General features: G+C 34.0%; 1 protein-coding gene and 2 long non-coding RNA genes across 11 annotated transcripts in view; 1 reads left to right on the forward strand and 2 right to left on the reverse strand.

Moving 5' to 3' along the window:
- LOC141380742 (uncharacterized) overlaps positions 1 to 25,774 on the reverse strand; it is a 125,455-nt gene that overhangs the window by 67,009 nt on the left and 32,672 nt on the right. For 4 of the 9 annotated variants that reach the window (XR_015525212.1, XR_015525214.1, XR_015525209.1 and 1 more), the window contains 2 exons: positions 21,801 to 21,970; positions 5,344 to 5,591 (listed from right to left, as the gene is read on the reverse strand). Coding sequence is in view for 1 of the 9 variants with exons in the window: in XM_087309872.1 (XP_087165998.1) it covers positions 21,840 to 21,970 (131 nt within the window). In the remaining 8 variants the exon portion in view is untranslated. Of the gene's footprint in view, positions 1 to 5,343; positions 5,592 to 21,800; positions 21,971 to 25,774 lie in introns of those variants that run through there. The other 5 variants (XR_015525210.1, XR_015525213.1, XR_015525208.1 and 2 more) reach the window with 2 other exon arrangements.
- Positions 10,476 to 15,924, forward strand: LOC141380741 (uncharacterized). Its single transcript, XR_015525224.1, has 3 exons — positions 10,476 to 10,549; positions 14,605 to 14,652; positions 15,537 to 15,924. It is a non-coding gene; the product is annotated as an uncharacterized LOC141380741 (long non-coding RNA).
- LOC147831112 (uncharacterized) lies at positions 11,855 to 13,564 on the reverse strand. Its single transcript, XR_015525221.1, has 4 exons — positions 13,492 to 13,564; positions 13,016 to 13,093; positions 12,533 to 12,593; positions 11,855 to 12,070 (listed from the first exon to the last, which is right to left on the reverse strand). It is a non-coding gene; the product is annotated as an uncharacterized LOC147831112 (long non-coding RNA).

The raw sequence follows: 25,774 nt of genomic DNA on the forward strand, positions 1-25,774 counted from the left end.
TTGAAAGGTTTAATTAAAGTATATGGTAAAAATATTTAAATTTAGCCTTTTATTTACATATTTTACACTATTTTTCTTTACAATATGGCAAATCTGTTTCTTAAATAGCTGTACATCACATGTAGATTTTATTTTACACTTGATCTTAATCTAAAATACAAAAAAAATAATACAAGTACACTGTCAGTAAAAAAAAAAATAAATGACTTCATTTTACTTGAATTATTTGAAATATGACAACACTACATTTATCAAAGCTGTGCTTTAAGAGCCTTATTGTTAATTTTGATAAATAAACAATAAGTAACAACGAATTGTTTTGACCTGTAATGCTTTAAGACAGATCAGAATACAGCTAAATGTATAACGTTAAATCAACAAATACCTCATCCAGAAAGAAATAAGTCCCCCTTTGCTAAAAGTAAGTTTCATTTCACAACACAGCCAAATAAGAAGACCATTTGCATTGTCATCGATCATGCATCAATCTAATTCTAAATAACTTACTTGATAACTTTGAATACTTTTGACTAAATTTAGTCAAGGAATAAAGATAAATAATGTCTACTTTAATAGTGGAGAGATCGCGATTGTATTCAATCTGAGCACACAGGCGATCATGAGAGGACTTGGAGTTCATTTGAAAAAAAAAAAGCCTATTTAGGAGCTAGCATATCTGTTTTAGCGATTTGCGTACATGAATGCGCTCTCTCGTGTTAAAATAAAGCACTCGCCACATTTGCAGAAATGAGTAATTGCGCAATACCTCCATTCCCGCGCCGCCATTCAGACTGTATTTAGAGGAGTGACAGGTCAGAGGCGAGTCGACTGGCTGTTGGAGAGCGAAACGTGTATGTAGATCATCAAAAAGGCAGGAAATATGTCCGCGGTTTAATTACTCTGCTAGACATCTCTATAGTGAAAACATCCGAGAAGCATTATTTCAACAAAACATTTGTTTTTAAGTTGTTTTCTCTGTCTCTGCAACACAGAAAGCCTTTGTCCCGCCCTTACGTTTCACGCGACTAGAAAAGGTCGACTGTGATTGGCTACTTTTCATGTCAGTCAAATCACCCTTCAGAATCAATTCTTAAACTTCGGAAACTGATTTTCAGCAGCTTATGTCACAAAGCACTAAAATAAACATTCTAAGCACAGCGTTGTGATCGTACGCTTCACAAAACAGCCAATGCTGATCACATCGATGTTATATTACGCATCAAAGGATTAAAAGTGTTAATTGTTTCTTTCATTATTCAGCGATTCCTCCGCGTACCACTAGGAGGAAGCCCGCGTACCACTAGTGGTACGCGTACCACAGTTTGAGAACCACTGCTGTAAAAGATATATCTGCTGATGAGCTGTTTTTGTAATTCACTGATGTTTTTCATTTATTTACAGATTTGAAGTGCATTGAAGGACCTTGATCTGTTGTTGTTTTTTACTTTGAAGGTAAATGTTCAACTTTGGAGTGTAACAAAGTGACTTTTATTGAATTTTTTGTAGTTTGAAACAATATATTGTATAAGAAGTGATATAAATAGAAAGAGAGCATTAAGTCTGTAAAACAACAAAAGTACTAATACCAGGTTTTTGAACCATACTTTATTACACCAACCAGGGGCGTTGCTAGACATAAAGCTCTACTGGGGCATGGACATTTAAAGGCTTAACTAGGTTAATTAGGTTAACTAGGTAGGTTAGGGTAATTAGCCAGGGTATTGTGCAACAATTGTTTGTTCTGTAGACTATAGAAAAAATATATAGCCACTAATTTTGACCTTAAAATGGCTTTTAAAAAATTTAAAACTGCTTTTATTCTAGCTGAAATAAAACAAACAAGACTTTCTCCAGAAGAAAAAATATTATGAGACATATTGTGAAACTGTCCTTGCTCTGTTAAACATAATTTGCAAAATAATTTAAATTCAAGAAAACCCTCTAAATCCATCAGACTTCTTTTTTTTTGTAAATTAGCATTTTCTATCAGGCTCCTATAATTAGGCTCAGAGTTTCATTTTATATGTAATGAAAATTAATTATCTAGTAAATAAAATAACTTTTTTCATAAATGTCACTTTAGACTTTTTTTTTATTTATTTTTTTATTTTTTGACAAATTAAGATTTTCCACTTTTGCTTTTTTGCAAAAACCTTTAAATTCACCTATCGGGACAAGACAGTGTATTTAGTCTTTACTAAAGGTGCAATTAGAAATTATTTTTACAAACATATAACACATACACAAACCATCTAAAATACATAAATCTGTCAAGTAATTCATTCCGCTGTGGTAAATCAGAGAAAAAGAAGGAAAATTAATAAAATGGATTCTGTCATTAAGTGTATGAATCAATAACATTTTTACTGACATAAATTAAATCTCAACAATCTGTTATCTTTTCTGATATTTGGGATTTAGACTTAATGCAAGTAGAGCACTGTAAACATTGCAAACGTTGTAAACTAAGCTGTAGATTCAAATATTGTAGTTTAAAACATTGTGAAACAAACTCCAGAGGACATGTCATGTAAATCCTTAAAGGGAACAGTGTACTTTATAACCTCATTCACATAATCCTGGCTACGCTGTTTCACTTAACAATATCTATCTTAACAATAAAATGAACATGATATAAAGAACTGCCTATTTTCATTTTGATATTAGCAACTTAACAGACAGCAGAAATGTTGAGGCGTCGGGCAGCTAAATTTTATATGACCGCCATCTCATTGTATTAATATTCATAACAAAACAGAGCCTATAACATTACTGCCTTATTTCATTCTCATTGAAAAATAAGAAACACACCCTCTCTTTTGCTGAATATTAGTTTTAATAATCAATAATGGCCATTATAAACGTATAACGTACAATAGGTTTATACATTATAGGAAATGAAGGCATGTGGTAACATTATTAATTATTAACTTGTCTCTGCACTCAGCCAAAACACGTTACCTGAGAACAAGTAATATATTCAAAAGACCAAAGTCCGGGAATATGTCAATAAACAACAAGATCAATTGAATATCAATGACAGGGCCTTAAGTGGTCCAAGCTAGTCATTACCTCTAAAAAGTTGCTTTAAACTAGATTTAGTTACATACAATATGTGGTTTTGCTATATTACAAATGCTAATAAATATGTCAAAAAATCTTTACACTTTTACTATGATTAAGCCATGCTTCATTATAATAAGGGCATATATAAAGCACATACATTTCTAGACTATAAGTTTTTTTCTAGAATATGTACAGGTATAAATATATAGCTTTTTAATCATATATAATCATTATATTAAATGGCTCTTGTGAAAAATTTATTTGCCAAGAAAATCAGAAGTGACTCTTTGCTGAAAAAAGTTCCTAAGCCCTGCCTTAACATATTAGCTTAGCATTATCTCACAAAAGTGTACACTTCATTAGAAGCCAAATGATTATAAAACGAGGATGAAATCACATTGACGCACAGCTCCTATGCAGCACATTGACGTCTTTTGTAGGTCTGTCTGAACGCTTTATACGTGACATTTCCCTGTAGTCATTCTGAATGCCATTTTTACTCTCAAAATGAGGCATTTTCCTCTGATGAATCTCTAGCTCTGTTTCCGCTCCTGCAGCAATGAATGTAAGACAAGGTGATATCAAAACTGGCCCTCATTAAAGCAGGCGGACAGTACTACCGCATGCTGACTAGACGTGTAGAACAAACATGTCTATTAGCGGCAAAAGGGGGGGTTGGTGGCACCATGCCAGGTCTAAATTGCTGCCTGAAAGTGTCTCCTTGCCATATGGGTTTTCCTGTAGTGCTGAATGAGACCCAGCGCAGGTTAAGATGTGTCAGATTTAACTGGGGATTAATTGGTACTGGGAATGGACTAGGCCATCTGTGCTATCAGTCTGTTCGTTTCTTACCATCTCGAGGGCCCCTCCATAAACGCCCGTTCACTGTGGAGATCTGAATGAAGCATTGTGTGTTTTTGTGTATGTGCGTGTGTGTGTGTGTGTGTGTGTAAATTTGTATAATGACATTTTAGCCTATCACTGAGTCTATTTACTTATGTAAATGAGTGCAAATATATATTTATTCCTTTATATTAATTTCAGTTATATTATTATTCAGAAATGTTATTATATAAGGACGACATGGTGGCGCAGTGGGTGACGCTATCGCCACACAGCAAGAAGGTCTCTGGTTTGAGTCTCGCCTAGGTCAGTGGGCATTTCTGTGTGGAGTTTGCATGTTTTCCCTGTGTTGGCGTGGGTTTCCTCCGGGTGCTCCGATTTCCCCCACAAGCTCAAAGACATGCTCTATATGAATTGAGTAGGCTAAATTGTCTGTAGTGTATGTGTGTGAATGAGAGTGTATGGGCATTTTCCCAGTGATGGGTTGCAGCTGGAAGGGTATCTGCTGTATAAACATGTGCTGGATAAGTTGGCGGTTCATTTCACGGTGGAAGACCCCTAATTAATAATAGGTACTAAGCTGAAAAGAAAATGAAAGAACGATATGAAATTGTTTATCGGCTCAGCTCTATTGTAAACCATAAATAAAAGTTTGAAAAAAGCCTAGTGGTAAGCATGCCAACATGTGGTGCGGTAGCACTTCAGGGCATCCCAAATTTAAATACCAGCTCAAGGATATTTCCCGACCCAACCCCCTTCTCTCTCTCCCACTTCACTTTCTGTCTGGCTACTGTCTTAAAAATAAAAAAGGTTTGATTTCATGTTTGAAGTCTATAGTAACTATACTCTTAAAATCATTCCACGGTTTTTTTGTTTACAAAATTCTGCACAGAAATGGCAAAAAAAAAAAAAAATATATATATATATATATATATATATATATATATATATATATATATATATATATATATATATATATATATATATATATATATATATATATATATATATATTCACAGATTCTGTCTGGCCATGCTTAATTTTTCTAAAGATTTATAAATGGCCGTTCACACATTTTCAGACTCGATTGGAATCGGACGTTACCTCCTGCTCTGGACTCAAATATATAAATATATATATATATATATATATATATATATATATATATATATATATATATATATATATATATATATAGATAGATAGATAGATAGATAGATAGATAGATAGATAGATAGATAGATAGATAGATAGATAGATAGATAGATAGATAGATAGATAGATAGATAGATAGATAGATAGATAGATAGATAGATAGATAGATAGATGTACACACACATATGGTTCCTACACATTTTTACTACTAAAATTCCATGACTTTTCCATGATTTTTCAAAGACTTTCAAGTAAATTTTCATGACCTAATGTTTCATGCAATGTAATTGTGTTTTAATCATGCATGGTAAAAGAAAAACAATGATGTTCAAATTTATTACAGCATATCGTAAAGCACGCAACCTATTTAGTTTCAGTTTATATTTATATCTATGTAAAATTTATTTAGATAATGCCAAACACAGAAAAGAAGTAAACAACCAATATTCAAGTACACACATATCTTTTTTTCCATGACTTTTCCAAAACTTTGTGAGTTTTTCTGTTTTTCCAAAACTTTTCCAGGCCTGGAAAAAAAATAGAGAGTAGATAGTATATATATATAGAGAGAGAGAGAGAGAGAGAGAGAGAGAGAGAGAGAGTTATAAAGGTTAATGATGACAACATTGCCATAGCAAACTGTGAGATATGTAAACTTGCGAATTCTTGCCAGATATTTTAAGTTGAGATGTTATCTGTTTTTATATTACTTTTTGTTTCATATTTACTGTTGCACTAAAGTTCAAAAGTGAAGAATTTGTTTTAGTTATTACTTGACTGTTCAAGCTACCTGACAGAAATGCTCTGTTTGTTAACAGAGTTGTTGAATGATAAAATAAGGTAAATTAAATATAAAAATAAGGAACATGCTGGATCGCTCTTCTTCATTCTTTATGTACTATAGAAGTATCGGATCAGGTTTCGATATTGGTAGATACTCAAAGTCAAATCACTTGGACTCGAAGGCAAAAAAACCTGATTGGGACATCCCTAAAAAATATCTCAGAAAGTAAAACTTCACGGTATTCTAATAATGGGTAGGGCTACGTGTAGGGTTTGGGAATAGGGTAAAGGAAACATTTAGGATTAGGATCAGTTTGTACAGTATAAAAGTAATGAAAACCCTTGGAATGTCCCCACAATTCACAAAAAAACAACTTGTGTGTGAGCGCCAGTAATAGACTGCTGAAAATCTTGAAATTGATTAGCTGGAATAATCTTTCTTGTGTATGCATTTTACTCTCTCTCTCACTCTCTCTCTCTCTCTCTCTCTCTCTCTCTCTCTCGCTCTCTCTCTCTCTTTTTCTCTTTCACTCGCTCTCTTTCTCTTTGCAACCGCCTCTGTCAAAAAAACATTATGGAAAGTGGCCCTGACATTTTCTCCTGACAGTGTAAAAATCAACTCTGTCGCTTCCTTATGTAAAGAACGCAGGAGCTGAACGGATGGGCTCTGAATGTGAATATTCAAAAGGCTTCCTCCCGCGCATCACAGGCAGACACGTCTCGGGCTGTCTGTTATTGCATTACTTTATTGCATATTTACTTTTAGGGTTTATTAGACTGTCTCGCTCGTTTTTGACTGCAGAAGTGTAAACCGTGGTTTATTTATTTTTAATGATTAGATTGATATATGGCGTTCTGTTTGTGCATGCAGATTTCAAATCTTCTTGAGATAAAATAACATCAACACTTTCAATAAATCAATTTCCAGATGCAGCTAGGGCATACCTGTCAACTCTCCCATTTTTCCCGGGATTCTCCAATATTTTACAGTTTAATCCCACCATCAACTCATAAAATGTATTTTCCCATTATTCTCCCATATTTTCAATCTTTCTATGAAGGGTGGCAATAAAGAACCAATCCACACTATAAGCAACACATACCGCCAAACCACCAGGGGACGCCCCTTGCTCTTAAATGTGATTCTTTTATGTGCTTTTGTTTTATTTAGGCATAAAAACACTTTGAAAAATATATATATAAACACAAAAGGATTCCCTTCATTTTCATCACAGGTGCCACTGCCCCTTCTATGCAATCAATTAAACACTCATGTAGTGGTGGGTGACTGTTTGCTGAGATGCTCCATAGTGATAAATAGATGCGGTTTCCCAAACTGATTCTGTACACGAGATTTGAAGTGGAGTGAAAGTCTTGGTTTTGGGTGTGTGTTTGAATGGTTTGAACAGGTATAAACACACATAATTAATAACAATAATAATATCAAAATATGTCGATTTTGGTGGGTTTTCTTTCAAACACAACTAATTTTTTGTCATAAATGAGCATAAAAAGTTAGGAAAGCAATTGAATGCTTCCATTATAATGTTAGATCTGTGTGTTTTTAAAGTGACACCTCTGTTACTTCATGTAATCAAACGAAAAATCTAAATTAGAGATTCATTTGTTGCTCTTTAATCAGAATATTCAAGACATACAGTAAAGATTAATGAGATTTGATACCTTGATTTTTTATGATAATTCTTAATTTTAATTGTTAAAAATGTTTGCTAATTTATTTGCAGCTTTTTCTAATGTATACTCTTTATTCTATCCTTTGTAAATAATAATATTTATAAAACATATTACTGACCATTTAACTGTTTATTTACAATGAAACAGCTCCAGACTAAAATATTTAGTTATTTTAATATATTATTTAATATAATAATAATTTGGTGATGGCGACGCAGTGGCACAGTAGGTAGTGCTGTCGCCTCACAGCAAGAAGGTTGCTGGTTCGAGCCTTGGCTGTGTCAGCTCGCATTTCTGTGTGGAGTTTGCATGTTCTCCCCATGTTCGCGTGGGTTTCCTCCGGGTGCTCCGGTTTCCCCCACAGTTCAAAGACATGTGATACAGGTGAATTGAGATGTCGTATCCCTTATTTTGACATCCCAATGTTGTAAGGAATGAGCTAAGGTCCCTATACTTTAATGCGAGTCTGTGGTTTTCAGCCTGTTTATTGCTAATACATAACGACTTATTTTAAAAGGTTAGGTCATCCTGTTATTAATTATTCACCCTAAAGGTCTTTGCACACTGAAGTCCGAAATTTTTGCGTATTAATGAATCCATTCTGAAAAAAATGTAAAACATTTCAGAGTCAGTTCAAGCAGTGATACTTTGTTCTGCTCTCTTCTCCAAAGTAGAAAAAGAAAGAGGAATAGGCTGGATATTGTCTTCATCCAACACTGCATAGAGAGGAAGGAGAGTTCAGCGCATTATCAAAGAGCTGCTCTGGAATATCCCCAAATGCAAAGTTTATTTTAGGAAATCAGTGAAATTTTGATACATTGCTTGTGATACTTTACACATTCACCTAGGTAAACAAATCCGGAACAGAGACTGTCAGTACCTAAACACATAATAATAGATGGCTGCTGCATTGACGTGTTGAAGCAACGAACAGAAAGCAGACCATGCTTTCTATTATAATTAATTGAATCAATTAATTTCTAGCATTGGATTCTGGATATTTATTTACACAGTTAACACACAACTAAGTTTAAACCCCTTATTAAAGTAACTTTTGCATAATAGATCCCCTTTAAAATGATAAAATGCCAACATATTAGTCCACCATGATTCAGTGTAACATATGCATTTATGTAAAACAAAGCTCTTATCTTATTCTAACCTTGTTCTTTTATATAAATATACATCACTAAAAATCTCCTGATGACAAACTAGTAACTTCTAATGGTTTGAAATAGAGTGATAAAGCATAAATTATCAAAATGACAATTCTCATTTTAAGGCTGCACTTCCCCCATTATAATGGAGTAATACGTGAACTATCCCTTTAACACACTCTCATTAATACGCCATGTAAGTTATGTATGCTTTGAAATTCGAGTTGATTTGTAAATTATTCCGAAAAAGCAGCCTTGATGGGCAGCCTGGTATCTAATGATATGGGTTTATGCAGCATACAGGCTCTCTGAATACATTATCTGCTGGGGTACGATCTGTGGACGGCTCTAATAAAGGCAGACTGTTGAAATGCTCGTAGGCTCTGGAGAGGAACACAAATTAAATAAATTCAGATCATAATCAAGAAGAGCCACCCACAGTCTCTGGTGGAGGCCGTAATTCACCTTAAAAACACTGAGATGGGAAAAACCGTCCACCCCGACACAGGGAGATTTTATAATGATAATATGAGTGATTGTATAATTTAGTGTTTATTGTCTTATGCCAGAACCGTCCCTTAACCTAATATAACCAGCAGAGAATTCCTCCAATGGCTCAAGGCTGTGCAATCCAATAGAAACAGCTCGATGTATTTATATTGAATAAACACAAATAAGGCAATTTTGGAGTGAAAAGAGGGCATTAGTGTCTTCTCATTTTAATAATCCATTTTTCGGACTTACGAAACCGATAAATTAGTAAATGGGTGTTCGTGTTTGCATCTGCATTTGTGGAAGAAAACAAAACCCCGAAGTCTTCATGATATCAACATTTACAATGTCTACTTTACACATTGTTAGGTTTTAGGTGAAAAATTAATCTGTGCATTTTAGTCTACGAAAAAAAAAAACTATTTGTTTTGGTTAATCTTTAATTAAAATCTGCTTCTGCTCTGGAATGGCAATTTTTCGCTGATGATGTCAGGTTGACGGATTGGGGGAAATATGCTAAGCCAAGCCAAAATAATGAAGAAATACATGTTGCAGGATAAACATTGCAATTAAGATAAAATAAAGATTAAAAAAATTTTGAATTGTAGGATAAAAGTAGCAATTACAGTAAAATAAAAAAAAAAATAGATGAATTGTAGGTTAAAAGTTGCAATTACATTAAAATAAAATAAAAAAGAATTATAAATTGAAAGATAAAAGTTGCAATTACAGTAAAAATATAGAAGAAAGTAGATAAATTGAAGGAGAAAAGTTGCAGTTACGGTAGAATAAAGAAGAAAATAGATAAATTGAAGGAGAAAAGTTGTAATTACAGTAAAACAAAGAAAAAAATGATAAACTGAAGGAGAAAAGTTCTAATCACTAAAATAAAAAGAAATAGATGAATTGCAGGATAAAAGTTCTAATTACTGCAAAATAAAGAACAATAGATGAATTGCAGGATAAAAATTGCACTGTAAAAAGTGCTACACTTACAAAGTTGGTTCTATCTACTTTAAATAATTGCAATCTAGTTAATTTTATTTGTTTTATACCAAAAAAATTTAATTTGCTTACTTAAAATATATCAGTTTTTATATAACTGTATATTTTGAATAAAACTAATGCAATTTATTTGAGTAGATTTTTTTACGTGGTTATTGTGTAGAATAAATGTTATAAAAGTGAGTTGACACAGACAATTTATTAGAGCAGCTGTCGATGTGGGCAGGTGTTCATAAAACGTGATTTTTATAGTTTTGCGTGACTCCTTTTTCATTGCCCGGGATTTAGCAGGCAGACGCAGCTTCTGCAATGGTCGACATTAACTGCTCCCAGCAGCGGATCTGATTAACACGGTAAGTTGCAAATTTAGCCGAATGATAATTGTAAAGTCATGCAAAACTGCTGTCTTCGCTAGGCAGGTGAGGTTTTAGCTTTGTAAATTGTACTGTACCCAGCTAACATAAGACCAGCGGGCCACTGGCGGCCCGCCGGCGGCAAAGTCGGCGGTCCACTGGCGGGCGCCGCCCGCGGTCCACCGTCAATTTGCTCATCGTTATTCCAGCGGCCCACCATCGGCTCCCGCCGCTTTTCCGACGGTGGTCCGCCATCGGACCGCTTGTTTTAAATAAGTGTGTGCTGGCGGCCCGCGGTCGGTCCACATGTCATTTTTAAATATTATATTAGCCTTTACAATTGTATTCAATATAAATATGTCCAATAATGAAATCAAGTACAAAATACTTAATCATTATAACATTTATTTATAATACTGCATAACGAACATACATTAAACACTTAATGAAATGTTTCAAAAACACATACGTTAACAACAAAATAAATATAAAATACATATAAAATATATACAAATATAATATAACAACATACATACAACAGTTACATTTTACAGTAGTTTTATAAGTAATGTTAATGGTTTAAATATGAACTAATATGAACAATACCTGTACAGCATAATTTATGTACAGCATTCACTAATGCATTAATAAAATCAGTCATGCTTGTTAACATTAGTTAATACATTGCGAGTTAACATGAATAAACAATTAACAACTTGTTACCATTTACCAACATTAGCAAAGATGAATAAATACTGTAATAAATGTATTGTTTATTATGTTAGTAAATGCATTAACTAATACATACAACCTTATTGTAAAGTGGTAGCCATTCAACAATGAGTTTTCTATAATAAAGACAAACTTTGAGACTTCTCATTATAAAAATAAACTATTAAAAAAAATTATTATTTATATTTTAACATTATTATAATTATTTATTATAATATTATATTAAATTATAACATTCTTATGACATTTAACGTTATTATAAATAACATAAAAATAAATTACATTGCGAATAAATATTAACATATTACAATAAATCTAAATGTGCATTATTATTACAAAATCAAACTGTAAAACATCTGGAGGTTATTAATAACTACACTGGGGCAGCACAGTGGCTCAGACTGTCACCTCACAGCAAAAAGGTTGCTGGTATGAGTCCCGGCTGGGTCTGCTGGCATTTCTGTGTGGAGTTTGCATGTTCTCCCTGTTTTGGTGTGGGTTTCCACCACAGTCCAAACACTTGTGCTATAGGTGAATTTGAACATAGTGTAGAAGTGTCTGTGAATACGAGAGTGTATGGGTGTTTCACAGTGCTGGGTTGCAGCTGGAAGGCTGTGTAAAACATATGCCAAAGTAATATCCAGTTCCTTACGCTGTAGCGACCCCTGATATTAAGCTGAAGGAAAATGCAGGTTCTTTTGTCTGCCCCCTCATGATTAGCAGATCCTAATAAAAATGTCTTCGAGGCTCCCTTCCGCTGTCTCTCTTGTAGCAGGCTTCTTTCTTATCCTGAAATAACAGAATCATCAGTCATTCTTTTTTGTCCATCATCAGTAACTAGATCATTATTGACATTAATGTTTGTATTTTTTATTGTCTTTTTATTGGATATCAAGACTGCATTGATTTGATCGATAACATTAATTTACAGTTTAAAAGTAACACTGAAATATTTTTACAGTTTAAAAATAATGATTTTTAATTTCAATACATTGTAAATGGTCCATTTGAGTATTAATAGACTGTCTGCTTAATATATGTTGATTCTGCTCCTTCAACAGATAAAATGTGACCATATATTTTATTAATGTGAGGTCAAAGCTGATTTGTTAGCATCATTCTTTTAGTGTCAGATGATCCTTCAGAAATCATTCTAATAGGCTAATTTGTTTGATGCAGTTGATATTAATATTAACATTAATAAAAGTAATCATTGGGAACACTTTTAAGTGACACTATAATATTACTTACCTTGAATGAAGTCTGGCAAGGAAAAACAAAGTGGTAGAGTGAGTGGAGGACGATCCAAAATCTAGAAAGAAGTAATAAAAAATATATATATATTACTAACACATTTTAAGAAATGGATACTTGTATTAAACAAGGGTGCATAAAACAGATCAGAAGAGAGTTAAGATTTCTGATTCAAATACTTTTCAATTTAAACTTTCTATTCAACAATGAATCCTGAAATAACAAAACATGATAAAAATAAGTAATCTTGCTTGATCAGCAGCAAATTATGAATACAATATTACATTTTGGACTGGAGCACTGACGCTGTAAATTCAGCTTTGAGAAAAGCAATGTAAAAAATTGTTTAAAACCACTCACTTATGTTTGGATGTCAAAACTAAAATAACTGCAATCAAGACATGTATCAGATGCATGATAATGTAGGGATTTCTTATAAAAATGCACATGAATCTATTTAACAGTTAATTATAGTCTTACCTGTGTTTCCTCCAGCTCTGTGATTAGCTCCCTTCATCTTGGCTCTTCTCTTCTGTTGTAGGGGTAATTTTGTCACTCCTGAAACCACAGAGCACTTTTTAAAATTAATATTAGTTTAACTTAACGTTACATAACTGTGAAATATCAAAGTAACACATATGTACTAACTTTAACATTTTAATTCGCTCTTGTTGACAGTACAGTGCTTATTTTAGGCTTAATAAAGTAGACTACCTCCAATAAAACATTGTCAAACCTCTCATCTACACATAAAATGTAATTAAAAGCCAACACTTTTATAAACAATAGCTAGCCTAATGCTAACGTTACCTCTGCTAAAACTCTAACGGACTTTTTCCAAAGACACAACAGTCTCTATAAAAAACATGTTCAACAGAAATATGTCAATTACCAGTAAGAAAAGTGTCAGAAACAGTTATATGTAACATTTGCGTGATTTTAGCGACTAAACTTACCTGAAATTAGTGAAAACTGCCGCATGAGAGAAGTGCTGTTGACGGTCAGGTGTCGTGTCGTTGCTCCGTTTCCATGACAACGCTCTATGCTGCAGTGTTTGAATGGGGCTCGGTAATGGACACTTTAAAGTCACGCAGCATTTACATAAACATTTAAACAATTCATAAACATATTAAATAATGACATTTAATATTAAATCTTGATTTTTAAACTTAATTTTGTTTTGTTTTAATAATAACCTGTTTTATTTAAAACCTCTTGTAGTTTTATTTACTAATTGCTTTTATTAATAACCATATTTTTATTTAGTGCCTCATTCGTTTAAAATGTAAAAAGTGTTAAACAAAAGTACTTATATCAGGTACAGAACAGCCAACAACATTAAAAACATCACCGGGTGGGCCATCGGTTAGCCACTGTCCAGACGGCGGTCCACCCACAGTAATCCGCTGGCGGCGTGCCACCCAAAAAAACGCCGGTGGGCCGACATAACTTTTAGAATGGGCGGCTTGCCGCTGGTAAGCCGACGGCGGTCCGCCCATATCAAGCCGCTGAATTTGTGCCGACCAAAAAACGCCGACGGTCCGCCAACTCATTGTTTGCTGGGTAGCCTCAGGTATGTTAACAGTTAGACTGCTCTCACATGGAAAGCTAAGTTGGCTAACGCTAACCAACGCTAGTTTATGCTAATGATTAAAAGTGATATTATTGAGAAAAAATAGTGAAAGTAGTTTTAAAACACTTAGTAGGTATAACTAACGTTGCAGAACCGATTAACAAGGTCACTGGTGGGCGGTCGGGGTGTGGGGGTTCAGTTTGCTAGCGCTAACTTAGCTAAAGTTAGCTCACCTAAGTTATAGCAGCACTTTAAGGATGGATATTAAATGCAGAAACGTATGCAACAGTTAAGTAGTTTGTGTTTAACGTAAGAGAAAGTATAACTTAAAGTTTGTGTTTTAGAGATTTAGTCCATAAGTTTTTTTTAATGCTGCATAGTGAATAAATTACAGATTTACAATTTATTTTAACTTAAATTACATTTACTACTGATGTTTACAGAACCATTTAAACTGTATGCACCTCATTCTAAAATGCATGTTCTTGGTCTTTAGATACCAAAGTGATTTTGTTACCTGTGGATCTTCAAACTTCACATCCAGGTAAGAAAAACATTAGATACAACTACAGCTATAATTATTTGCAGGCAAGTAAAACATTGGTAAAATTGCAAACAATAGTGGGCTCCATAGAATTAACTTACATTTGATATCTGAAGTGCAACAGTAATTTTTTACTGTTTTTTTACACAGATATTATGTGTGCAACAGTAAAAACAGTATAAAAATATCCTAATGCAGTTTCTTATTATCTGTCAGTCTTTCAATAAAGCTAACTGATAACACTGAATCACTGAACTGTCATTTGCCAGTGACATTAAATTTGAAGAAAAAGTCAATTAAATGTAGCTTTAGCAAAAATTTAATGTAAACCTTAATGTAATGTGTAAAATGGCAATGTATTTATTTATTTATTTAATAAAATTTGTATTATGACGTGCAAAGTTTGGTGCAAAATGAAGATGACATTTAAATTATAGAACTTGTATTCTATAATTTTCATATAGCCATTTTCAAACAGTTTTAATATCTAAATTAAATACACATTCTTATGCTTTATAAGTTGCCAAAATAAACAAAAAATGTAATACCTAAATTTTAACAATTCTTTGATTGACAGGAAAACACAATGACATGCACTGTTACACTGAGTAAAATCACAGTTTTCTTTAAAATTTGATAACTAAAAACACCTGGAATAATGTAATTACACAACCTCTATAACCTTTTTTTATTTTTTAAATAGAAGTTAGGTAATTTTAACTAAGGTAATTTTTAACTGATAAACTAAGGTGTTTCATCCATGCATCATTCTCACTGGACTTTTGTAACTTCACTTGTAGTTATTTCCTATTCAGTATTTAGCTATTTAATGTTGTTTGGTAGCAACCACCTGAACTCCTGTTTCTTTTTGTCTCTACCAATAGAGTTGTGAGGAATCAGAGGTGCATGCGGCTGCCCACGGGAAAAATTTGCCATCAGCCCAACACAGTTTGGATTATCATAGGACTGTCAGAGGTTTGCCAAACCTGTCAAATGCATGATGGCTCCTGTTTGGACTTACCGATGTCCTCGACTTCAAGTATCCATCAAAACTGTATACATTTGAGATATATTAGAGACTCTTTTTGGGACTGGACATTATGCATCCTAAATCTTCATCAAAATATGCAAATCTCCTCACTGAGTTGCCTTGGATGATTTCTCAATAGGATCTGGTATTATTAATGTTTTTATTTATGTATTGTGTATGTGTAGCCACATTAATGGCCTATTTTGTAGTCACTATTAAAAGGAACATCGATTGATATTGAATACATGTTATGGTCTTTAATCCATCTTCCCATTCTTATTTAATTGTTATTGACAGGAAAGTCTGTTTATCTGTTTTTACTAGTGTATATTGTGCTTACAATATAGAAACGAAGATTTATTTTCTGAGGTTACAGCCAGAAGTCAATTAAATTAGTTTTAAATGACATATGCATGGTTAATTTTATTTAGATCATTAAGTTCATAATACTTAATTAAAATGAGTACAGTCAACATATAGCAATGTATAAGTAAGTTAAGTTTAACAAAAAAAGTAAGTTTATCTGATTTGAGTATTTTTAGAAATATTAGTTGGCTCAACTTAATTTTATTGCATTTGTTTTAAGCAATGTTTTAGTGTTTAAAATACTTAAAAAAGGCTGGAAGTTGAATCAACCTAAAACGTCCGATGCAACCACTTGCCTCACTTTTTATAAGTTAGATCTAAGTAACATTTTTTACAGTGTGCAATTACAGTACAACAAAGGGAAAAAACTGATAAATTGCTGAATAAAAGTTGCAAATACAATAAAATAAAAATGAAAAAAATATGAATTGCAGGATAAAAGTAAATAAAATAAAAAGAAATAGATAAATTGCAGAATAAAAGTTCTTATTATTTTAAAATGAAGAAAACAAACAGATGAATCGCAGGTAAAAAGTTGTAATTGCAATTAAATATAGAAAAAAATGAATTGCAGGATAATATAAAACATAAAAATAAAACTCCGCCTCTAACCCTCATTTTTGGTTGGAATTACATCATCGTACAGAAAGAAAAATCTGCAGAACTTCCAGTTCATGCATACAAATAACTTCCTGTTTTTATTATATTTTCCAAACAATTCCAAACCCTTGTACAAAAAACCCTTGTAAAATAATAATAAATAAATAAATAAAATTCATACCAGAAGTTATGCTATACAGTTAAGGATGGATTGGGTTGCATATTTCCAGTAGTGATTTTTAATCTGTTAATCCTACTTTAATTGTTTTAAATTACAAAATAGTCTGCATTCTGCAATTTTTGTGGACAAAAACCGTTTGTTTAATATCCTCGATTAACGCTTGAATACAAGTTTGGGGGAAAAATAGGTTGCTATTCTGACTGAAAGTTTAACACTCAAATGGTATTTTTTTATCAGTTTTTCAGTTTTGACGAGGACAAAAATTCAATTTTGTCCTTTTTAATATTTACATATTTTATATTTTTAATTCGTTTAGAAGTTATTATATATATTTTAAATGAAACTAAATAAATATTAGTAATATAAAGCATAGTATAATTTATACTTTTAGCAATCTGATCAAATACAGAGTCAAGAAATATTCAAAACCACTGATATTTTATATATGTAATATCAGTGATTTTGAATATCTCTTGACTCTGTATATAAAATATGCCAGAAAGAAATGTTTTACATAATGTATTACTGCAGGGGCAACACGGTGGCTCAGTGGTAGCACTGTAGCCTCAAGGCATTAAGGTCGCCGGTTCGAGTCCCAGCTGGGTCACTTGGCATTCCTGTGTGGAGTTTGCATGTTCTCCCCATGTCAGCGTGGGTTTCCTCCAGGTGCTCCGGTTTCCTCCACAGTCCAAAGACATGCGCTATAAGTGAACTGAATATACTAAATTGGCCATAGTGAATGAGTGTGTACGGATGTTCCCCGCTACTGGGCTGCAGCTGAAAGAGCATCCGCTGTGTAAAACATATGCTGGATAAGTTGGCGGTTCATTCCGCTGTGGTGACTCCTGATGAATAAAGGGACTATGCCAAAGGAAAATGAATGTATGAATTCTCTCCATAAATAAACCTTTTTGCAAGCATTATACACAGCAAAAAAAATATTGTTACTGTAGATGATTACCGATATTCCGCATTTTTAGAGGTCTATTGTGGACTACAACACACTTTTTACCTCCCTTTATTCTGCAATAAATTAACCTAGTCACAAGCTATTGGCTAAAAAAAAGAAATCTGCTTACTTTTACAGTAAAGCATTTTAAATCGGGAACATAGAAAGCGTTTTCCATCAAAAACTAAGTTCACCTTTAAAGTCTCCCACTTTTTCACTCATTCTCTATTTACCATCTGACTTTTTTCTCCATTTCAGCAGTTGTCATTTGTTCCCGAGGGTTTAAAGATCGCAGTTATTGAACCTACAGCTGAAGACCAAATGTCTCAAAGTCATTTTGAGTGGGACAATTTCATCCGCCCCTCAAGATTGTCATGTGTAGGGTTACGTGATTACAGCTATTAAAATGTATGCAACACAGTTTTCCCCGAATCTCTCCAACCCACGCGGATCACGGGCAGGTCTCGAGAATTAGATTGCAAATGTGGAAGCAAAGGTAAAGAATATACTTTGCTGGCTTAAAGGGAAAGTTCAGAGAGAAATGGAAATGCTGTCATCATTTACTCATCCGCGTGTCATTTCAAACCGTCTGCGGAAACACAAATAAGAATTTCAGCAGGATGTCTTGAGAGCTCTTTTGTGGATGGTTATTTTGCATACAATAGAGAATAATTTCATAAAACCAGCCCTGCATTATTGAATTAAGCCTTGCAATGGATTTCTAGAAGAAACAGGATATGAATCATTCGTTTATTCATTTACCTTTGGCTTAGTCCCTTATTTGTCAGGGGTCACCACAGTGGAATGAACTACCAACTATTCCGGCATGTGTTTTAGGCAGCGGATGCCCTTCAAGTCGCAACCTGGTACTGGAAAACACCCATACACACTCATTCAAACACACTAAGGCCAAATTTGTTTATTCAACTATAGAGCATGTCTTTGGACTGTGGAGGAAACCAGAGCACCCAGAGGAAGCCTACGTCAAAACTCCATACAGAAATGCCTACTGACCCAGCCGGGACTCGAACCAGCAACCTTCTTGTTGTGAGGCGACAGTGCTAACCACTGAGCCTTATATTGTTAAAATTCTGAGGTCAATTTAATTTCCTTTTTTATACTTTTATTTCACAGAAAATCCTTAAAAATAATCCCATTTACATTTTTATTGCAAGAAATATAATAGACTAAATACTCATTTATTGACCACTTCAAACTAGTATGACATTAATTTGAAATTCAGACTAACGTTCCTTTCAGAAAAGATGTAAACTTCTTTGAAATAATGCTACTTACAAAACTTGCAGTGTTCAAAACAAACACACCCAATAACAACTCACCCCTTATTGATATAACTGCTGTCATTACTAGACACGCCCCTTACTGCTGATTGGCTGCTAGTGTGTTTTGGGTATTATGAATCCTTGTTCAAATATTGCTTAGTGCACCTTTAACTGCTGCCACTTATGTTGTGTTCATTTTGTAAAAGTAAATGTATTTACATTTTACCCATGAGATCAACATTGGGATAGACAGACAGACAGGCAGACAGATAGATTGAATGACTGATGGAAGGATGGATGGACAGATGAACGGATGGATGGAATATCTAAATGATAGACAACTAGAAAAATGGATGGATGGATGGATGGATGGATGGAATATCTAATTGATAGAAAAATAGAGCAACAGACATATAGACAGATTAGATAGATAGATAGATAGATAGATAGATAGATAGATAGATAGATAGATAGATAGATAGATAGATAGATAGATAGATAGATAGATAGATAGATAGATAGATAGATAGATAGATAGATAGATAGATAGATAGATAGATAGATAGATAGATAGATAGATAGATAGATAGATAGATAGATAGATAGATAGAAATTGCATACAGCCTAAATGTAAATTAAAATAAGACTCTTGTTGTGTATTTAAATAGACGCCGCATCTGTAATATACTTATTTTGAAAATAGTGGGATAGACATTAAGGAGAATTGAAGCCTTTTTCACACTACGAGCAACTCTTCAAATGAAGAGCAACTTTCTTGAGCGACAGTCAATAGGAGCACCAGCACAGCTCATGTGATCCTCTCTCTGCTCGCTCAGAGGCTGGTTGTATTCTCCATGCTGTAGACCTACACAGACCTGAGCTTGCAGCAGATCATCACCCAGAGCGACAGGCAGCTACAAAGTCGCTGCTAGTGTGAATGAGGCATAAGTAGTTCAGCGAAGCCGGCAGCCATGCCTGGCCATGAAGCATTTGTTTAAAGTTTGTCAGAATGCAAAATGCAGGATGCATAAGATCTGTGAAATTTACCATGTAAACAGACGTATTACATAATTATCATGTAATGAGGGTAATCAGTGTTAAATGCATATTTCGTGTCATTTCACTCTGCTCTTCCAGCTATTTGGATAAAATGAAACGTTGCAAGTAATACCAACAATGTCATATTAGGGCAAATTCCTATGGTTGGAAATGGACCTGTAACAACGCTTCTGGAGAATTTTTGCAACCTAATTTTCTATTTAGATATCCGACAACAATGAATCTTATTTGATCATTGCAACATTTCATATTGCATTCTATGATGCAGTACACAGAATTTAACATTCTATGGTACCTTTAATAAAATAGTTTGAGAGTCATCCTTGGGAGTCATATTTGTTGAAATAGTCGGAATTTCCAGTAGATCAGAATCCACAAAATCAGTAATCAATGTATAAGTTCAACCCAGGCTCATTGTGGATACGTACCTCTGTCTGCATTTCTGAAGAGCACGAAATATGTACTCACCGGTACGACTGGCTGCAGTTTTTGTTTTCGCAAATCATCCAGAAACCACTATTTGCACGTTATAACGATCTCAAATTTCACCCATGTTTGCGTGTCCTCTTCTCATGTAAATCCACCGGAGGGCACAACAACACACACTTCAACTGACAAACTTGTTGTTTACTTACTAATCAACTGACCCGTCAACCTCCTTCCCTAAACCCAACCGACAGTGTTTTCAAAAGCCAATCTAGAAAAAGCAAAGTCATCGTCGCTGAGCAATTTCACCACATTTTCAGATTATACCACATTCTCAGCCTGTTATTTATTTATAAATGTTTTATTATTTTTATTATTTGTTTGTTTTTTTTATCATTTTTTTACATTGTTTCTGGAACCGTTCTTTGCCAGAATCAAACCCCATCGTTATGGTCCACGCCACTCCACTCTGCATCCCAAATTTACCAGCATGCATGGCGAGCTACTGAGCAAACTGGTAACACCAGAAAAAAATGGAGGCAAGTGGTCAGCTGGTAGTGTGAAAAGGAACAGAAGCATCGGTGGCATCTTACCACTCTGTAGGACACGTTTTTACAGACGAAATGTAACCAGGCATACCTGTAAGTACATATTTCACGGTCTCCAGAAATGTAGACTAAGGTACGTATCCACAATGAGCCTGCATTGCAACATTCGCACATTGATTTCCTTGTTTTCCTACAGTATTTTCTATTTGATTCCCAAAATTCACATACAAATACGTGTACAGAAAAAGCTACCAGTTCTAGTGTGTTTCATAACCAAGGTTGTCACAGGATAAATGACAAGCGAGCAAATGATAAACTGTTTCTTTAAAATAATTATCAAAGCTCTCTCGGCTCCCTGATGCTCTGCTCTCTGAGTGGCTTTCACCATAGACGTGTTCACCCACAGGACTGCTTTTGTCTGTGCTAATAGATGCTGTGTTATAAGTAGATGGCCGGCGCAGTGTGTGGTGTCCCGCCGGCTGCCCGTGAGCTTTCTAATCCAGGGAAATCTGGGGGTCTGGCCTGATCTCTATTCAAACGTGGCACTTTCGCACAAGCCGCCCGTGTGAGCTTTCAGAAACAGCTTACGATGCTCCGCAAAAGGAAATTGAAAAAGTGCTGTAATCCTCACACCCCTCTGGGCCCGTACACACTTACACACACACACACGCACACACTTATGATGGCAAAAAACTAATACACACACCTCTCGAGCACACAGCTAAGAGCCGGATTATACGAGGGTCTAATCCTTCCCAAATGTCCACCCTGCTGTCACCTTTGGAGGCCGAAGGTTGAGATTGTTTGGAGATCTCGTGCTGATCAACACCTGCGCTCCAGGAGGGTGAAGGCTCTTTCCAAACATACAGGAATATACTGGAAAATATAAAGCAATGAAGAGCTTTTATGAGTTAATGCATTGGTTTACATTAAGATGAACACAAATACTTTAAAAGTTTAACTAGGTTAATTAGGCAATGGTAAATAGGCAAGTCATTGTATAACAGTGGTTTGTTCTGTAGACAATCTAAGAGGTTAAAAACCTTTTTTTTCCATTAGAACTAGTAGCCAAAATAAAACAAATAAGACTATCTTCAGAAAATAAAGTGAAAATGTCCTTGCTCTGTTAATTAAACATCATCTGGGAAATATTTGAAAAAGAAAGAAATTTCATAGGAGGGCGAATAATTTTGACTTCAACTGTATATAAAATTAGGCTAATAATAATGAATATTTTGCACTTCAGGAATAAAAAATTCTGAAATATTTTGCACTTTTGAAACAAACATTTATGGAAATATATCAGAAACATAATGAGACATGTTATATATCCATATAGTGACCTTTAGTGCTTCCATTTCCTCTATACTGCAATATTTGCATGTACTATGTATGACTACACTGTTTATTAATGCACAGAAGATAAATCAAGAAATGACTGATTTACATTTTACATTCAGAAACACTTGATTAATTTCTTTTTAACATTATTGCATGCCTACATAATGCTAAATGTACTTAATGTCTTTTATTGTTTGCATAATTAAACATCTCATACTGCAGCTTTGGACAATAGCATCTGCTAAATGACTAAATGTAAATATTTCAAAATCTATGTGCTATTACATATAAAGGGGGGAAAGTGTTTGCTAAAAACAAATGATCCAATTTTAAACATTTTGGAAAATTAAGTGTCTTGCTAAATTTGTGGAAACATAATGAGATTTAACATATATAAATAGAAATGGTCACACTTTATATTGATGGTCCGTTTGTTTAATTTAAGTTACATTGCATTTACATGCCACTAATTCTCATTAGATTACAAGTAGACTGTTAGGTTGGGGTTAGGGTTAGTTGACATGTACTTGCTAAGTTTTTTATAGTTAGTTAAATGTCTGTTATGAAAGCAGTATCAGGAGATATTAAGCAGACAGTCTACTAATACTCAAATTGACCATCAAAATAAAGTGTTACAATATAAATATATGAATACTAACAACCAAGTTCAACAAAAAAAATCTAATAAAATGAAAAAGAGAACATTTTAAAAATGCAATATGACAATAGCGCACAAAATAGTGTTGTACTTGTTCCTAAATATATAAATGTTGAAATATATTTACACACAGCAGTACAATAAGTTATCTTCTTCGCATTTATGAAGTTTATTTTTATATAAGGGTGAAGCAGTGGTGCAGTAGGTAGTGCTGTGGCCTCGAAGCAAGAAGGTCGCTGGGTCGAGCCTAGGCTCAGTTGGTGTTTCTGTGTGGAGTTTGCATGTTCTCCCTGCATTCGCGTGGGTTTCCTCCGGGTGCTCCAGTTTCCCCCACAGTCCAAAGACATGCGGTACAGGTGAATTGGGTAGGCTAAATTGTCCGTAGTGTACGAGTGTGTGTGTGTGTGGATGTTTTCCAGAGATGGGTAGCGGCTGGAAGGGCATCCGCTGCGTAAAAACTTGCTGGATAAGTTGGAGGTTCATTCCGCTGTGGCGACCCCGGATTAATAAAGAGACTAAGCTGACAAGAAAATGAATGTTTATATAAAACCTACACACTCATATATATATATAGTGATATTGTATGTATTACTTACATTTTATATTTTTAATAACGCACGCCAGAATTTAATAACGTACAAAAAAATGGAAAGAAAAAAACTTCAGCATTTTGCGATGTGTGTGTGCGTGAGCGGTCCTTTACTGACAGCCGCGTGTGTGGATCTTGTCGAAAATATGCCGAAAAGTCCTACATGACGGTTAGTTTGATTGTGGTGTTTACTTTAATAATGGCACTAATATAAGCAAACTCCACATTTCAATTTGCTTTCTGTTTAGTTCAGTTATGACTTTAGTCGGATTAAGGTAATCAAAAATCGCTGTTTCGAGTTTATATAGGACACAACAGTTCAAAGTTTAGGTACATCTTATTGAACATCAATTATTTTCATCACCAATTATCATAGTAAAGCAGTTTCTCAAGCAGTTTGTGATGCATTTCGGAAACAGGAGATGAGCCCCTGGTCTAATGCACCACCTGGCTTGAAAAAACTGTTCTGAGAATCTTTTATTAGTCATTATTTGGGTAGCACACATATTCTGAATGCCTTTGGCAGAATTCAAATGAGCCATTGTAATCCAGATTAATCTAGATTAATTCCAAGATTACAGTGATATTAATCTAGATTTTTTTTAAATGAATATACCCACCTATAATAATTACATTTATTGACTGGCAATATATAAGGTAAAGCATTGTCTTTGCATATTGGCACATTTGGGGTCAAAATAAATAGTTTTATATTTTATTAAGCAACTATGCATTACATTCATCCAAACTGACCATTAAAAAGTACAAAAGATTTACTTTCATATAAATGCACTATTTACAATTCCTCAAAAAAATCAACTGTTTCCAAAAAAAAAAAAAATATATATATATATATATATATATATATATATATATATATATATATATATATATATATATATATATATATATAAGCACCACAACCATTTTCAACAGTAACAGAAATAATGTGATAACAAGGAATGTCTTGATCAGCCAATAAGAATGTTTTTGACTGATCATGTGACGCTGAAACCTATATAAATCAGCTCTCTATTTGCGCATGTGTTTACTGTTTCCTGCAGCTCGGTTTCCCAGTCCCGCTCTGTGTTTAGTAAGCAGTAGACTGTACTCCAGACAGCCTGCTGGCGTTTGATGCCAGGCCCAGGATACCGTCTCAAATGCTAATCCATGTGGATGTACCTATTTACCCCCTCCTCAGCGCGAAGCCTCCCCACCTGCCATAATAAACACTGACAAATTACATTTGTTAAGAATTCAAACAGCTCATTCCACCCCGGCTTCGGGTTGAGCCACGCTTTCGTCTCGCTCTAATGACACCAGACTTCTTCACATTGAAACACAACAAATTACAACGTGACATAAAATCATTTCTAACAGGGCTGTTTGGTTCCACTCTTAAAGGTGAGAGTGAGGGTAATAAGATTCATCAAGACACTATCACTGTTCTTAAACCTACACAATAGTCTAATATGGGATGCTTTTTAAAGAAATGTTTGCTTTATGAGAGATTTTAAGAACAGCAGATCACTGTGGGTTGCCTAATACCAGATGCAATTTTTTTTTAGTATTATTAATATTTTATACTTCTATTACTCATCATATTCATAAACATGCTGACCTGGATTTTGTATCCAGTTTTTATTCTGACTTTTAGTGTCAGTTTTAGTAATATTGACATGATTTTGTAATTCTTTTTATTTATTTTATCCTATTATAACTTTTTTTTATTCCAGTTTTATTTTTTGTCATTTTTTAACTTAAAACTTAACTTTTCTCATTGTGAGTCTCATTTAATTCCATCAAAAAGTTTTAATATAAAATATTTAATTGTATTTTGATTGCATTATATTCATATAATTTTTCAATAAAAAATATGTTTAACATTATATAAACATTACATAAATATTATAACATATATACAGTCATTCATTTTCCTTCGGCTTAGTCCCTTTATTCATCAGGGGTCGTCACAGCGGAATGATCCGCCAACTTATCCAGCATATGTTTTAAACAGTGAATGCCCTTGCAGCTGCAACCCAGTACTGGGAAACATCCATTTAAACACACACTCATATACTACGGTCAATTT

The sequence above is a fragment of the Danio rerio genome, chromosome 24 (genome assembly GCF_052040795.2).
Source record: "Danio rerio strain M-AB ecotype USA chromosome 24, GRCz13ab, whole genome shotgun sequence".
NCBI classification, from domain to species: Eukaryota; Metazoa; Chordata; class Actinopteri; order Cypriniformes; family Danionidae; genus Danio; species Danio rerio.